Genomic DNA, 14,758 nt, shown 5'->3' with positions numbered 1-14,758 from the left:
AGAGACGATGGACTCTGAAAAACACACTGAGGGTTCTAGAGGGGAGGAGGGTGGGGGGATGGGTTAGCCTGGTGATGGATAGTAAAGAGGGCACGTTCTGCATGGAGCACTGGGTGTTATGAATAAACAATGAATCATGGAACACTATATCAAAAACTGATGTAATAAATGGTGATTAACATAACAATAAAAAATTTAAAGTAAAAAACAAAAACAAAAAACAATACACATTGTTTTCAAGTGCCCATGGAACATTCTCTAGGACAGATCATATGTTAGGGCACAAAACAAGTCTCTGTAGGTTTAATAAAATTCAAATCCTATCAAGCATCTTTTCCAGTCACAATGGCATGAAATTAGAATTCAATTACAATAAAAAAATGGAAAAACAAAGACATGAAGGCTAAACAACATGCTACTAAACATCCACTAGGTCAATGAATAAAGAGGAAAATCAAACAAAAATAAAACAACAATCAAGGAGGTGAATGAAAATGGAAACACAATAGTCCAAAATCTCTGGGACACAGAATATGTAGTTCTAAGAGAAAGTTTATAGTAATATAGGCCTATGATAAGAAACAAGAAAAATCTCAATCTAACCTTATACCTAAGGAAACTGGGCTTTGTTCTTTTTCCAAAGTTAGTAGAAATAAGGATATAATAAGGATTAGAGTGGAAATAAGTGGGAATTTTTTAAAAAAAGAAAAGATCAACAAAAGCAAGAGCTGGTTCTTTGAAAAGATAAATGATAAACTTTTACTCAGAGTCATCAAGAAATAAAAGGACTCAAAATTAGAAAAAATGGAGAAACTGACACTACAGAAATACAAAGAATTATAAAGAGAATACTATGAAAAATTAGATGCCAACAAACCTAGAAGAAATGGGTAAATTCCCAAAAATATAGTCTTCCCAAACCGTATCAGGAAGAAATATAAAATCTTAACAGACCAATTACTAGCAATGAAATTGAATCTGGTAATCAAAAATTCTCAACAAAAAAAATTCTACCCAACTTCAAAGAATACCTAGTCTTTTCAAATTATTTAAAAAAATACTAGAAGAAAAAGGAAAGCTTTCACACTTATTCTACAAGGCCAGCATTACTCTGACACCAAAACCAGACAAAAGACAGTACAAAAAAAGAAAACTACAGGCCAACATTCCTGGGGAACATAGATGAAAAAAATGCTCAAAATATTAGGAAACCAAATTTAAAACTGTATTAAAAAAAAGATCATTCACCACAGTCGAGAGGGATTTATTCCAGAGAAGCAAGGGCCGTTCAATATTTGCAAATCACCAATGTGATACATCACAAAACCTTATGATAATCTCAATAGATGCAGGAAAAACATTTCACAAAATACAATATCCATGCATAATAAAAACTCTCAACAAAGTGGGTTTAGAAGAACATACGGAATGTACTTCAACATAATAAAGGGCATGTATGGAAAACCCACAGTTAACGTCATCCTCGATGGTGAAAAACTGAAAGCTTTCCCTCTAAGATAAGGAACAAGACAAAGATGTCCACTCTCATCACTTTTATTCAACCTAGCACTGGAAGGCTTAGCTGCAGCAATCAGAGAAGAAAAAGAAATAAAAGGAATCTAAATTGGTAAAGAAGAAAGAAAACTCTTCACAGATGACATATAATACCATCTATAGAAAATCCTGAAGACGCTACCAAAAACTATTAGAATAAATTCATAAAGTTTCAGGATACAAAATTAATACACAGAAATTGGTTGCTTTTCTATACACTGATAAAGTAGCAGAAAGAAAAATTAAGAAAACAATACCATTTACAATTTCACCAAAAAAAAAAAATCTAGGAATAAATTTAACCAACGAAGTTAAAGACCTGTACTCTAAAAACTATGACTTTGATGAAAGAAACTGAAGATAACATAACAACTGGAAAGTATACTATGCTCACAGATTGAGAGAATATCGTTGAAATATCCATAGTACCCAAAGCAATCTACCTATTAAATATAATCCCCATAAAAATATCAATAGCATTTTCCAAAAAAATAGAATATTCCTAAAATTTGTATGGAACCGAAAAAGACATTGGATATCCAAAGCAATCTTGAGAGAGAAGAACAAAGCTGGAGGTATCACAATTCCTGATTTTAGGATATGCTACAAAGCTATAATAATCAAAGCAGTATGGCACTGGCACAAAAGTAGACATAAAGATCAATGGAACAGATAGAAAGGCTAGGAATAAACCCACACCTATATGATCAATTTTCAACAAAGGATACAACAATATACAATGGGGGAAAAGACGTTTTTTTCCTGCTGGAAAAAGTGGACAGCTTTTCCACTTTTGGAATGAAATTGCAAAAGAATGAAACTGGGCCACTTTCTTATATCATACACAAAAATTAACTCAAAATGGATTAAAGGCCTACATTTGAGACTTGAAACTATAAAACTCCTTAAAGAAAATAGGCATAAATCTCTTGGACATCAACCTTAGGAAGATATTTATAAATATGTATCCTTAGTCAAGAGAAAGGAAAGCAAAAATAAATGACTGAGGTTACACCAAAATAAAAAGCTTTTGCACAGTCAAGGAAACCATCAACAAAAAGGCAACCTAGTGAATGGGAGAAGACATTTGCAAATAATATATCCAATAAGGGGTTAATATAAAAAATAACAGAGGATATTACACTATGTGAAACAAGTGAGACAGAGAAAGACAGATAGCATATGATTTGACTTAAATGTGGAATCTGAAAAACAAACCAAACCAAACAAAAGCCAGACAGTTAAATACAGAGAACTGTTGATAGCCACAGGGGAGGTGAGTGGGGTGATGGGCAAAATAGATGAAAGGGATTAAGAAGTACAAACTTTCAGTTATAAAACACAAATCATGGAGATGAAAAGTACATCATAAAGGAATACAATCAATAATATTGTAATGTATGGTGACAAGTGGTGACTGCACTTATTGTGGTGAACATTGAGTAGTGTATAGAATTGTGGGATCACTATGTTGTACACCTGAAACTAATATAACATTGTATGTCACTATACTTGAATCATAAAAAATAAAATAGCAAAAAAAGTAGGCATAGAGGGAATGTACCTCAACAAAATAATTCCTATGACAAGCCCATAGGTAACATATTCAAAGGTGAAAAGCTGAATGCCTTTCCTCCAAGATCAGAAACGAGACAAGGATGCCCACTTTTGTTACTTTTACTCAATATAGTATAGGCAGTCCTAGTCAGAGCAATTAGTCAAGAGAAAGAAATAAAAGGCATCCAAATTAGAAAGGAAGAAGTAAAACTGTCACTATACGAGCAGATGACATTTTATATAGAAAACCTTAAAGAGCCCCCAAAACCATTTAGAACAAACCAATCAGTGAAATTGTAGGATATGCAATCAATAAAAAAAGTCTATTGTATTTCTAGACTAATAACAAATTCAGAGAAATTAAAATAATCCCATTTATAATTGTATCAAAAAGAAATATCTGGAATAAATTTAGTCAAGGAGGTAAAAGACCCATAAACTGAAAACTATGACACGAGTGAAAGAAACTGAAGAAGATGCAAGTAGACATTCTGTGTTCATGGACTGGATGAATCAATACTGTTAAAATGTTCATACTACTCAAAACAATCTACACATTAAATGCAACTCCTGTCAAAATTCCAATGACATTTTTCACAGAAATAGAAAAATTAATCTTAAAATTTTTATGTAACCACAAAAGACCCCAAATAGCCAAAGCAATCTTGAGAGAGAACACAAAAGCTGGAGGCATCATGCTCCCTGCTTACAAACTATTAAAAAGTTATAGTAATCAAAACAGTATGGTTTGGCATAAAACCAGACACACAGGTCACTGGAACAGAATAGAGAGCCCAGAATTCGACCCACACATATATAGTTAATTAATTTATGACAAAGGAGCCACGAATATACAAGGGAGGAAGGACAGTCTCTTCAATAAATGGTGCTGGGAAAACTAGATCGCCAGATACAAAACAATGAAATTGGACTGCTCTTACAGCATACAGAAAATTCCATTCAAAATGGATTAAAGACTTGAACATAATTTTTGAAATCACAGAAATCCAAGAACACACAGGCAGTAAGCTCTTTGACATCATTCTTGGCAATTATATTTTGAATCTGACAGGAAAAGCAAAGGCATCATAAGCAAAAGTAAACAAGTGGGACTACACCGGCAAAGGAAACCATCAACAAAATGAAAAGGCAACCTACTGAATGGGAGAAGATATTTGCAAATCATATAAGGGGTTAATATCCAAAATACATAAAGAACTTTTACAACTCAATAGCAGAAAACCAAACAATGCAATTTTAAAAAGGCAGAGGATCTGAAGAGACATTTTCCCCAAGAAGACATACAGATGGTCAACAGGTGCATGAAAATGTGCTCAAGGTTACCAAGCATCGGTGAAATACAAATCAAAACCACAATGGGATATCACCTCATTCCTGTTAGAATAGCCACTACCAAAAAGACAAGAAATAAATGTTGGTGAGGATGTGGAGCAAAGGGAACCATTATGCACTGTTGGTGAGAATGTAAATTGGTGCAGCCACTATAAAAACCAGTATGTAGGTTCCTCAAAAATTTAAAACAGAAGTACCATATCAACCAGCAATTCTATTTCTGGGTATTGATTAAAAAAAATGAAAACACTAACTTGAAAGGATATATGACCCTCATGTTCATTGCAGCATTATTTACAACAGTCAAGATATGGAACAACCTAAGTATCCATCAGTGGATGAATGGATAAAGGAAATGTGGTGTGTACACACACACACACACACACACACACACAGGAATATTATTTAGCCATAAAAAAGAATGACATCTTTCCATTAGTGATGGCATGTATAGACCTTGAGGGCACAAAAGTCAAATAAGGCAGACAGACAAATACTGTGTAATTTCATATGTGAAATTTAAACAACAACAACCCCTCCCTGCAAACCATAATAAATGCAGAGAATAGACTTGGTTGCCAGAGGTGGGGGGTGGGGGTAGGTGAAATATGTGGAAAGGGTCAAAACGTGCAAACTTCCAGTTATGAAATAAACATGTCCTGGAGATGCAAGGTACAGCATGGTGACTATAGTCAATACTGTATTGTATATCTTAAAGTTGCTGAGAATCGATCTTAAAATCACAAGAAAAAGTCTTTTTCTAAGTATGTATGGTGATGGATGTTAGATTTATTGTGATCATTTTGCAATGTATACAAATATCAAATCATGTTACACCCCTGAAATTAATATAATGGGTATATGTCAATTATACCTCAATAAAAAAATTCATTACTAAGGCTCTGCTCCAGACCTGCCATATCAGAATTTGCATTTTTAACAAGATCCACAAGTGATTCACATTAAAGCTTGAGACATACTTGCCTAGAGGGTTTTAGAAGAAAGAAGGGGATGAGAGTGTTGTTTGAAGGCAAGAAAGGGGGGAAGGACCTTTTTTCTCTCTTTTAGAAAAAGTAATCACTGAGAATGATCAACGTGCACAATGTATGTCCCCTTTAGTGACCTCGTGATACAATGCAGAAACATCTCCCGTGTGAAGCCAGGTCTGTTCCTAATTGTAATTTCACAAACTGCCAGTAAGCCTGGAGGGCCTAGAAGCAGAGCTGCCTTGGGCAGAATGAAAGCTAGCAGAAGTGGGCTTTTCCAGGTAAGAGCAAGATGATATCCCCCAGGCATCAGAGCAAAAGGGAGCTCATGCCTCTTTGATTATGAAGCACATACATTAGGTCACTGGAAATGAGGGGGGTTGGTAAAGGTGCCAAAAAGGAGCCTCAGGCCGAGTGTGTTGATTGGCTGGTGTTGAGCATTATCCCTGGACTCACCTGGGACACAAATGGCTTATGGATTGCAAGTGAATTCTGTGGCCAGATTTCCTCCAAATAACATTTGATCTTCATTAGAGATGGCCACAGTATATTAACTTAATGGGAAATTCCAAGTGACTGTTTTTCAAAGAACACACCTCGGGGTGGGGACGGAGGAACATGAATACAGTAATATGTAGACAGCCAGTTCCAACATGTTTCGAGTTGCTAGCTGCCCAAGACATTCCGTCATATTAGTTTGTACAGTTACAAAGAATTAAGAGCCTTGTGGTAGTTTTGGGCTGTCCCAGCAGGCCAAGCTTAATGGCATGTTTCAGAAACCAACCAATCACAAACTATGCCTGACCAATCAGAATGGTTAGCCTAGCAATTAGTGCCAGCCTCTGACAAACAACAGATGTCACCACACCGTTGGTGGGGTGGGTACTAGCTGATTATCAGCCCTGGCAGACAGCTCTTAGATGCTAAGTAGGTCCCCAGTAGGTTCTGAACACAGACTTTGAAGGGAACCGTGCATACGCCATTACGTCACTTCCCCCAAGCACCACACTGGATTGTTTTTTTAGTGCCAACAACATTCTAAAACAGAGAAGGGGTCAGATGAGTAGGAAAACTCTCTCTCTCTCTAAACAGCCTATGTACCTGCAGTGGGGAAAGCCTAGGCCTCTAGTTACAATGCAAATTCCTGACTGGTGCTCAGTCCCACCGGCGCAGAAATAATGTGAGATCAATGGTATGGTGACTATTGGCACCTCCCATCCTTCTGAGGCTGCTTCCGTCATGGCATAGTGTCCATCATTGCTCAGGTTTGTTCTTCCCATAGAGAATCTGCCGTCTGTGTAAATTTTTTTAAGTCATAACTAACCATAAAATTTCCTTTTCAAATGGACAGAGTCCTGTGGTTCCTTCCTATATCCAAAAGAGGCCCCATCCCTACTGGGGTCCTATGTGCCCCCATTTCTGCTGTGTGTTGAGCGAACCTGGGACTTTTTTGGCCATCCTCTGGCTGAGAATTGAGAAAGGAGTTGGTGGTTTCAAAGTGATCCAGCTAGGCTTCAACTCTTCTTGGCTCCGAAGAGTGGTTCTCTACGCTGGCTGCATACCAGAATCTCCCGCGTAGTTTCGAAAATTGCCCATGCTCCGATCCTACCCCTGAGCAACTGACTTAGGATCTCAGGGAGATGCAGCCTGGACATTGGTCTTTTAAAGAAGTTTCTCCAATTTCTAGCCCATTTGAGAACCCCTGGCCCAAAACAACCCTGCACCCCCCAGATGGATCTCATCAGAGCTTTAAATCATCAGCCATAGGACAGCCAGTGGAAAGAGGTGGCCTTACAGAAAATGAGTCTGAAGAAGGGGTTGCTGAAGATTCGCTAAGAATCTCAGAAAGGGATGAGCTTGGTCGGGAGGGAAATCAATAGGGAAAGTGTAATGGCTGTGGGAACGTATGTTCGTGTTAGAGAAGAAGCATCAGAAACTCTAAGCTTTTGGAAGGACACTGGGCAGGTGAGTTGATTGACAGACAGGATGCGAAAGGTCTGACATCACAGAAGATGTGGCAGTGGTGGACTTTTACTTTCTACTGTAGCAGGGTCGGCACCTTTAGATTTATCTTTCAAATAGAATCCTCTCACCTGGCCCCAGCTGGAGAAGGCCCACTCCACGCAGAGCTGTTGGTTACAGGCCTGGGTGTCTACTGGCCGTTTGGCGAGCTGTGTACACAGATCATTGGACACAGGGGTGGAGATCCCAGAGGCTTTCAGCTTCTGGCAGGTCACCCGGCGGGTCTGGACGCCTCCCCCACAGCTCCGGGTACAGGCCGACCAGGAGGTCACCATCCACCTGGGGAGAGGAAGAGCAAAGGGTCAGGCTTGGGCAGAGGAATGATGTCATATATTCTCAGAAAAAGAGCCTGGACATCCCCTTATTCTCACCACACAGCTGCTAATCTCAGGGCATGGTAGACATGGAGTGGAAGGCTGAAAATGGTCCCCCAAAAGATATCTACATCAGATCCCCGGAAGCTGGGAATGTTACCATATTTGGACAAAGGGGCTTTGCAGATATAATTAAGGACTTTGAGACGTGATTATCCTACATTATCTGCCTTCACAAATGTCCTTAGAAGAGAAAGAGAGATTATCAGGAGGAGACAGTGTTACCACCGAGGCAGAGGCTGGAGTGATGTGGCCACGAGCTGAGGGATGCCTGGAGCCACCAGAAGGTGGCAAGGCTTGAGAAAGTTGCAAGGGGTGCAGCCCTGCTGACATCTTGATTGTGGATTTCTGGCCTTCCAAACTGTGAGAAAATAAATGTCTATTCTTTTCAGCCACCATGTTTGTGGTAATTTGCAGCCACAGAAAACAAATACCCTTTGGAAACTGCCTGCAAAGGTGCATCTTGAAAGAGTGGTCTGAACATCACTTGTCTCACTCGTGATGCTGGCCCCCAAAGCCGCGAGCCTGCGGAGGGAACACTCTGGGAAGACAGTCCTTTAGCTAGTTATGCTGCACTGTGGTTCTGGGACTTCCTGAGCCGTCCGAGTGCATGGCAGAAGGGGGACAGTCTCCTAGGGAAGTCAGATCCAAACTGTGTCTCTGGCTCTCCCTTGAGTCAGTGTTTTGTCTGCTAGTACTCATTCTCTCTTCTACCTTCCTTAACCCATGTCTCACTGGATTTTGTTGAATCCCTGAGAAATAGGCAAAGTTCCTTCTGCCTTTGTGGAGTAGTTTCCCATGAGTCACAGCGCATAGGCCTTACACCTCCTCGAGGGCTGCATATGTGGAGAATGTCCTTTCTCAGAATGTTAGGTTCTGGCTACAATTTGGATCGTCAGAAGTGAGACTGAGCAGGACTGCACAAATGTCTTCTCTCATAAAGCCAAGCTGGAATTTGGGGAACACGCTGGAATCCTTGGTCCAGATACAAACCCATAGGGGCTCTGTGTGAATGTTTGCACTGTGGGCTAGTTCTCAAAGAGAAGGGGAAAGGGGGACAGTTTGGGGGAAACAGAAAAGCCTTGGGGTGTTCCAGCCATCTTATTCAATCTAGGGAAAAAGACCATTCTTGGGTTTTAATGCCTGGGACAAAGTTTATCTAAATGAAATGGCGGAACGGTCACTTGGGTCAAAGCAGGACTCCCCAGCCCTGTTCAGAGACAACCAGGACGATCCTTGTTTGTGCTCAGAGAAGGCTGCTGAGGTGCCCGAGAAGCCGGGCAGGGAAACCAGTCAAAGGAGAGGCAAGTAGCAGAGACAGGGAGCAAATTCCTTTTGAATCTGGATCTGTGACTTATTTAGTTTGATGGAACCCCCCCTGATCCATTGGCCCTGGAGAGAGATGACTGTGTGCAGATCTCCAACCCCCAGGAGCAGAGCCACTTAGGAAGCAGGCACGAGGTGGTGTAAAGCTCCTGGGGGCACTGAAACCCAAGCCGACATGGCCATTATTTCATTTGCAGAAGTAAATGAGCCTGATTGACTCTGACCATCACCGCAGCAAATCAAAAAGTCCTTGGCACGTCCGAAACTTGGTCTTCATTTCAAATAGCTTGGTGAGGGCAGTCTTCCAGCCCCTTATATCCCCGGTGAATGTCAGGCCTGCATTTCAATCAACTTTTATTTCCAAATATACATTTCAGCAATTTTTCAGGAGCTGGGGTGGGGGGTTTGAGAAAGGCGAGGTATGGCTATGTTACAGTTCAGGAAGGGTATAAAAGGACATTAATCATTCCCATGGAAACCTTCCCGTCAGCAAGTCAAACTGCTGATATTAATGAGCATGTTTCATATTTCATTGAGTCTCTCCTGGTTTCAGCTGCTCCTTGTGACTCAGCTGGCAAAACACAAAGCGGGTGCCTGAGCAGTGCATGAAAGTCCCACAGACAGGTAGGAAGGGGGCATCGTGAGGCCCAGCCAAGTCCCCCCAGGCTCAGGATGCCATGCTGGTGCCACCTCTGAGCCCATCCATTATCCCTTTAGCGACTGCCTGCAAACCGAGGGAAGGGTGCTCTGTGGGACTCACAGCTTCTCAAAGCTGTAAGGAGCAGAGACGGTGGGTGTCATTCTGGGGCCAGAGGCAGAGAACGTATATCCAACATGGAGGCAACTATAGAAAATGAAGATTTGTTTTGACTTCCTCAGGATGCATCCCCCTTCGAAGAAAAGAAGAGGGTAAGATTCCCTCACCTAAACTAGAGTGCCCATTAGCATGGTTTCTGAAGTTAGAAGAAAGGGAGGAGCTGCGGTCGAGGCCAGTAACCCCTATCCCCTCAACACCTTAACTGCAAACACAGTTACCCTTTTACTAGCAAACTAGAGAGCTTCCTTCCTTCCTTCCTTCCTCTCTCTCTCTCTTCTTCCTTCCTTCCCTTTCCTTTCTTTTTTCTTTTTCTTAAAGATTTATTTATTTGACAGAGAGAGAGAGAGAGAGAGAGAGAGAGCACAAGTAGGGAGAGCAGCAGGGAGAGGGAGAGGGAGAAGCAGGCTCCCCACTGAGCGGGGAGCCCGATGCAGGACTCGATCCCAGGATCCTGGGATCATGATTGAAGCTGAAGGCAGACACCCAATGACTGAGTCACCCAGGCACCCCTAGGGAGCAAATTTCTTATTGCAGGATGTCAGTGAGCTCTGGCTAGGGCCTGGGATGTTCCTGCTCCCTGAACAGACCTTCTCAGGCACTTGGGATGCCCCAGGCAGTCCCCAGCCCGCTGAGTGGTGAGGGAACAAACTGCCGAGGGAGGAGGCCCATTCTGAGGGATATTTTCTGCAGGGTGGAGAGGCCTGGCAAGTCGGGGCCTATAGAAAAGAACAGTGCCTTGGATGGCAGGCCCCCTTGCCCGCATTCCCTGTCTCTCCCTACGCAGTACTGGACAGAGGCTAGCCACCGACTTGACTAAAAGTCAGGGCCCAGCGTGGGGGTCGGGGAGGCCTGAGCCAGTGCCTGCCACACTCACCGAGAAGGACAGTCTCTCCGGTTGCAGGCGACGGGCTGCACAGCAGGGCGCACCTTCCCTGCACAGTGAGTGGGGTTGACCTCTGTGCTGTTCAAGAGACACCTCAGGCGGGGCTGCTGAATGCCCCTGTTACCACAGGAGGCTGAGCAGGCTGCCAGTCTGTCCACAGACCACCAGTAATCTGTCACAGGAAGAGAATCAGAGGTGAAAAGAGGCTTGCATGCATTAGTGCCCATGCTCTGTGGGCACGAAGAGCTCTAGAGAATGACACTCTGTCCTTCAGTGGGCTCCCTTCCCAACTTAGGTAGCCAAGTGGCATGGTGTCTAGGAGCCTCAGTTGGCTTATCCATGAAGTGAGTACAAGACCCCTACCTTGCAAAGTTACTGTGAGGACTGGATATCATGAAAGCAAAGGGCGGAGCCCGGTGACTGGCACATACAGCGTACTTAACCAGTGGCTGTAGTCCTTATTTCTAAATGCACTTCCAAAGTACTTTTCCTTCCTAGTGGGTCACCAGAAAGTGACTTTCTTTTTCAACAAAGAGATACAAAAATATTGGAGATACTTAACAGTCACATTTGTACGTGCACATTTGAGCTGAACTTTGGAAATGTCACCGAAAAAACAGCCTACCCAGAGAGCACTCATTTACATGTGACAATGACGTCAGGAAGAAATTCAATTTCTGTGGATTTTCTGTTTGGGGGTCTGGGACTCACTGGGAGGAAAGCTGTTAAAAATAACTGTGGGCTGGTAAACTGTGAGTGCTCATTTGCAAGGTTGTATATTACAAATCTTGCAGATAGGCACCGGCTTCTGGTTTTCAGCAGAGAATGGCGGGTTGGCAAGAAAATGGAACATTTACTTTCCTGTCCAGAAAGCCATATGGCAGGGGAGGATGTTTAAGGGGGGAAAACCCATTTGCTCCCTCCTCGTGTGCTACAGTGGCACAAAATTCTCTCCCTTCCCGCAGAATCCCCCATTTTAGAATGCATGAAATAGAATTTTGTTTTCCCTAAAAATAGTCACCCATGGGCCACAGGTAGAAATAGCCTAAGGAAAACTTGAAAGCCTCACTCAGTTTCTATAACAAGGCCCAGTTTGGGTTTGTTTCCCACTGTTTTGGGTTCATTCACGATCTTTTCTTGGTGTAGCTAAAGCTAGGCCTCTCCCAAGGGCTTTCTGTCCTGCCTGTGTTCCCGGAAGGTTAATGCACAAACCACAGAGAATGCCGGCAAAACGCTTAGCACATGACTGCAGCTGAAGACTCTTTAGCACGATAAGTAGGTACTGGCACCAGCCTGACTCTCCAGGAGAGAAGGCAATTGCCAAGCAGTTCGGATCAAGAGGTTTTTTTTTTTTTAACCAAACCAACAGAGAAAACTTGCATTAGTTTAACAGGCTACTTTGCACGCATGCATGCGTGTGCTTGCATGCATGTAGGTGTGTGTGTGTGTGTGTATGTGAATGTGTGATTCTTATTAGTTAAGCAAGCATAAATTCTTGGCTTTGCTATATCATCATGTTTCCTCAGTCCTTAGCGGCAGCAACATGATGAAGCAAAAGGGCCCACTGACTTTTCCAGATTCTGCTGGGATGGAGCCTGGCGGCTCTTCTGAAGGGCCTCATTGTATGGAGACATGGTTCCGCTTTGATTTTCATGCTCTATGAGCCACTGAGATCAGAAATCACTTTGTTTTACTAGAGAATTGGATTCTCAGGTGGACTTTCTTATTCAAGAACTAAGCCTGGCTCCAAAGCCTGAAGGGTTTCTTACCTTGGATCACTAAAGAGGCCTTCTGCACAAGCATTCCTGCCTCATTCTGAGCAAGGCAGCTGAATTCCCCTTGAGACCCGCCACTAAGATTTGCAACCTGAAGAATCTGTCCAGCTGCCAAGATATGATGTGTCAGTCCTGGGACAGTGGTGACTGGCTTATCACCATGGAACCAGGTAATATTGGGGGTAGGGTGACCTTTGATGGGACAGCCTAGAAGGAGAGGAAGAGAGAGAGAGAGAAGCCATTAATAAAGTGAAATGGGGATATGTATCTGACGAGTTGTTTTAGTGTCTCTGTGGCTTAGAAGCCACACATACGGTGTAGTCTCCCTACCAATGGCATTTTTCTTATGCGTGCCATTTCCAGGCCAATAGATGTTTCTACTCAGGAATTCTGGGAAGGTGACTAATATTCATTCAATTAAGGAAAAATTCTTGGAGTACACAAAGTGCCTGTTTCTATGTCCTTGTACGAACTTTTAAAAAAATGAAGCAATTAATATTCACTCATTGAACATTTTCCAAGTTAATTAGTTCCTATACTTATTTTATACTAAAGAAATCACTTCAAATGCAGTGAGTTGGAAAAAAATGCTATATAGTAATAGTTAAGAATCAAATTTTAAGTGGTCAAAGTCTAATCTTTGCCACTGTTTTACTGTGTATGTGGTTTTCAAGCCAAAATTTTTCAACAGAATCTAGGAAAACAATGGTAAACACTGATTTCATTTTTCTGTCAGTCAAGAACCTTGGCCTTCTAACAACTCTTACCAAGCCTGCATTGGACATGTACCTATCTATGTAGTCACGGAACATACTTTGATACATTAAAATTCTAAAATATTAAACTTAGGTATTGTGTCTACCCAAGGTTTGTAGCAGAGAATTATTAAAGTAAACTGATTGCAGTTGTAAGAAAAAACTAATTTTCTTTAAATTCAGAGTACTTGCTGAATTTGCTGTTGTATCCTCAACAACTTAGCTTTCACAGATAATTTATTTGGAAGTTTACTTTTTATTTTTTATTTTTTTTAAATTTAAATTTTAGGTAGTTAACATACAGTGCAATATTGGTTTCAGGAGTAGAATTCAGTCATTCATCACTTACATACAACACTCGGTGCTCATCATCACAACTGCCCTCCTTAATGTCCATCACCCATCTAGCCCATGGACCACCCACCTCCCTCCATCAACCCTGTTTGTGCTCTATCATTAGGAATGCCTTTTAGCTTGTTTCCCTCTCTCCTTTTCTTTTCTCCCTTCCCATATGTTCATCTGTTTTCTTTATTAAATTCCACATCTGAGTGAGATCCTATAGTATCTTTCTCTGACTGACTGATTTCACTTAGCATAATACACTCTAGCTCATCCATGTCATTGTAAATGGCATGATTTCATTCTTTTTAATGGCTGAGTAATATTCCATTGTGTGTGTGTGTGTGTGTGTGTGTGTGTGTGTGTGTGTGTGTACCACCTCTTCTTTACCCATTCATCAGTGGATGGACATTTGGACTCTCTCCATAGTTTGGCTATTGATGATAATGCTGCTGTGAACACTGGGGTGCATGTATCCCTTCGAATCTGTATTTTTGTATCCTTTGGGTAAATACCTAGTAAGTAGCGCAATTGATGGATCATAGGGTAGTTCTATTTTTAACATTTTGAGGAAATTCTCTACAGTGGCTGCACCAGTTTGCATTCCCACCAACAGTGCAAGAGGGTTCCCCTTTCTCTGCATCCTTGTCAACATCTGTTGTTTCTTGTGTTGTAATTTTAGCCATCCTGACAGGTGTAAGATGATATCTCATAGTGGTTTTGATTTGTATTTCCCTGATGATGAGTGTTGTATCTGGTAGCTATGTGGATGTCTTTTTGGAAAAGTGTCTATTCACGTCTTCTGCCCATTTCTTAACTGTGTTATTTATTTTTTGGGTGTTGAGTTTGAGAAGTTCTTTGTAGATTTTGGATACTAACCCTTTATCAGATATGTTGTTTGCAAATATTTTCTCCCATTCTGTAGGTTGTCTTTTAGTTTTGTTGTTTCCTTTGCTGTGCAGATGCTTATTATCTTGATGAAGTCCCAATAGCTCATTTTTCCTTTTGTTTCCCTTA

At 41.5% G+C, this 14,758-nt stretch overlaps 1 protein-coding gene across 1 annotated transcript in view; it reads right to left on the bottom strand.

The window, feature by feature from the left end:
- Positions 1 to 14,758, bottom strand: part of ADAMTSL1 (ADAMTS like 1) — a 407,202-nt gene that overhangs the window by 24,980 nt on the left and 367,464 nt on the right. The window contains exons 24-26 of the mRNA XM_073880850.1: positions 12,642 to 12,854; positions 10,864 to 11,044; positions 7,544 to 7,751 (exon numbers count right to left, since the gene is read on the bottom strand). Of these exons, the coding sequence (XP_073736951.1) occupies positions 7,544 to 7,751; positions 10,864 to 11,044; positions 12,642 to 12,854 (602 nt within the window). The remainder of the gene's footprint in view (positions 1 to 7,543; positions 7,752 to 10,863; positions 11,045 to 12,641; positions 12,855 to 14,758) is intronic.

Source organism: Callorhinus ursinus, unplaced genomic scaffold (genome assembly GCF_003265705.2).
Source record: "Callorhinus ursinus isolate GAN/ISIS: 27379988/994484 unplaced genomic scaffold, GSC_fseal_2.0 scaffold39, whole genome shotgun sequence".
NCBI lineage: Eukaryota > Metazoa > Chordata > Mammalia > Carnivora > Otariidae > Callorhinus > Callorhinus ursinus.
This window is presented reverse-complemented; position numbering and strand designations above follow the sequence as displayed.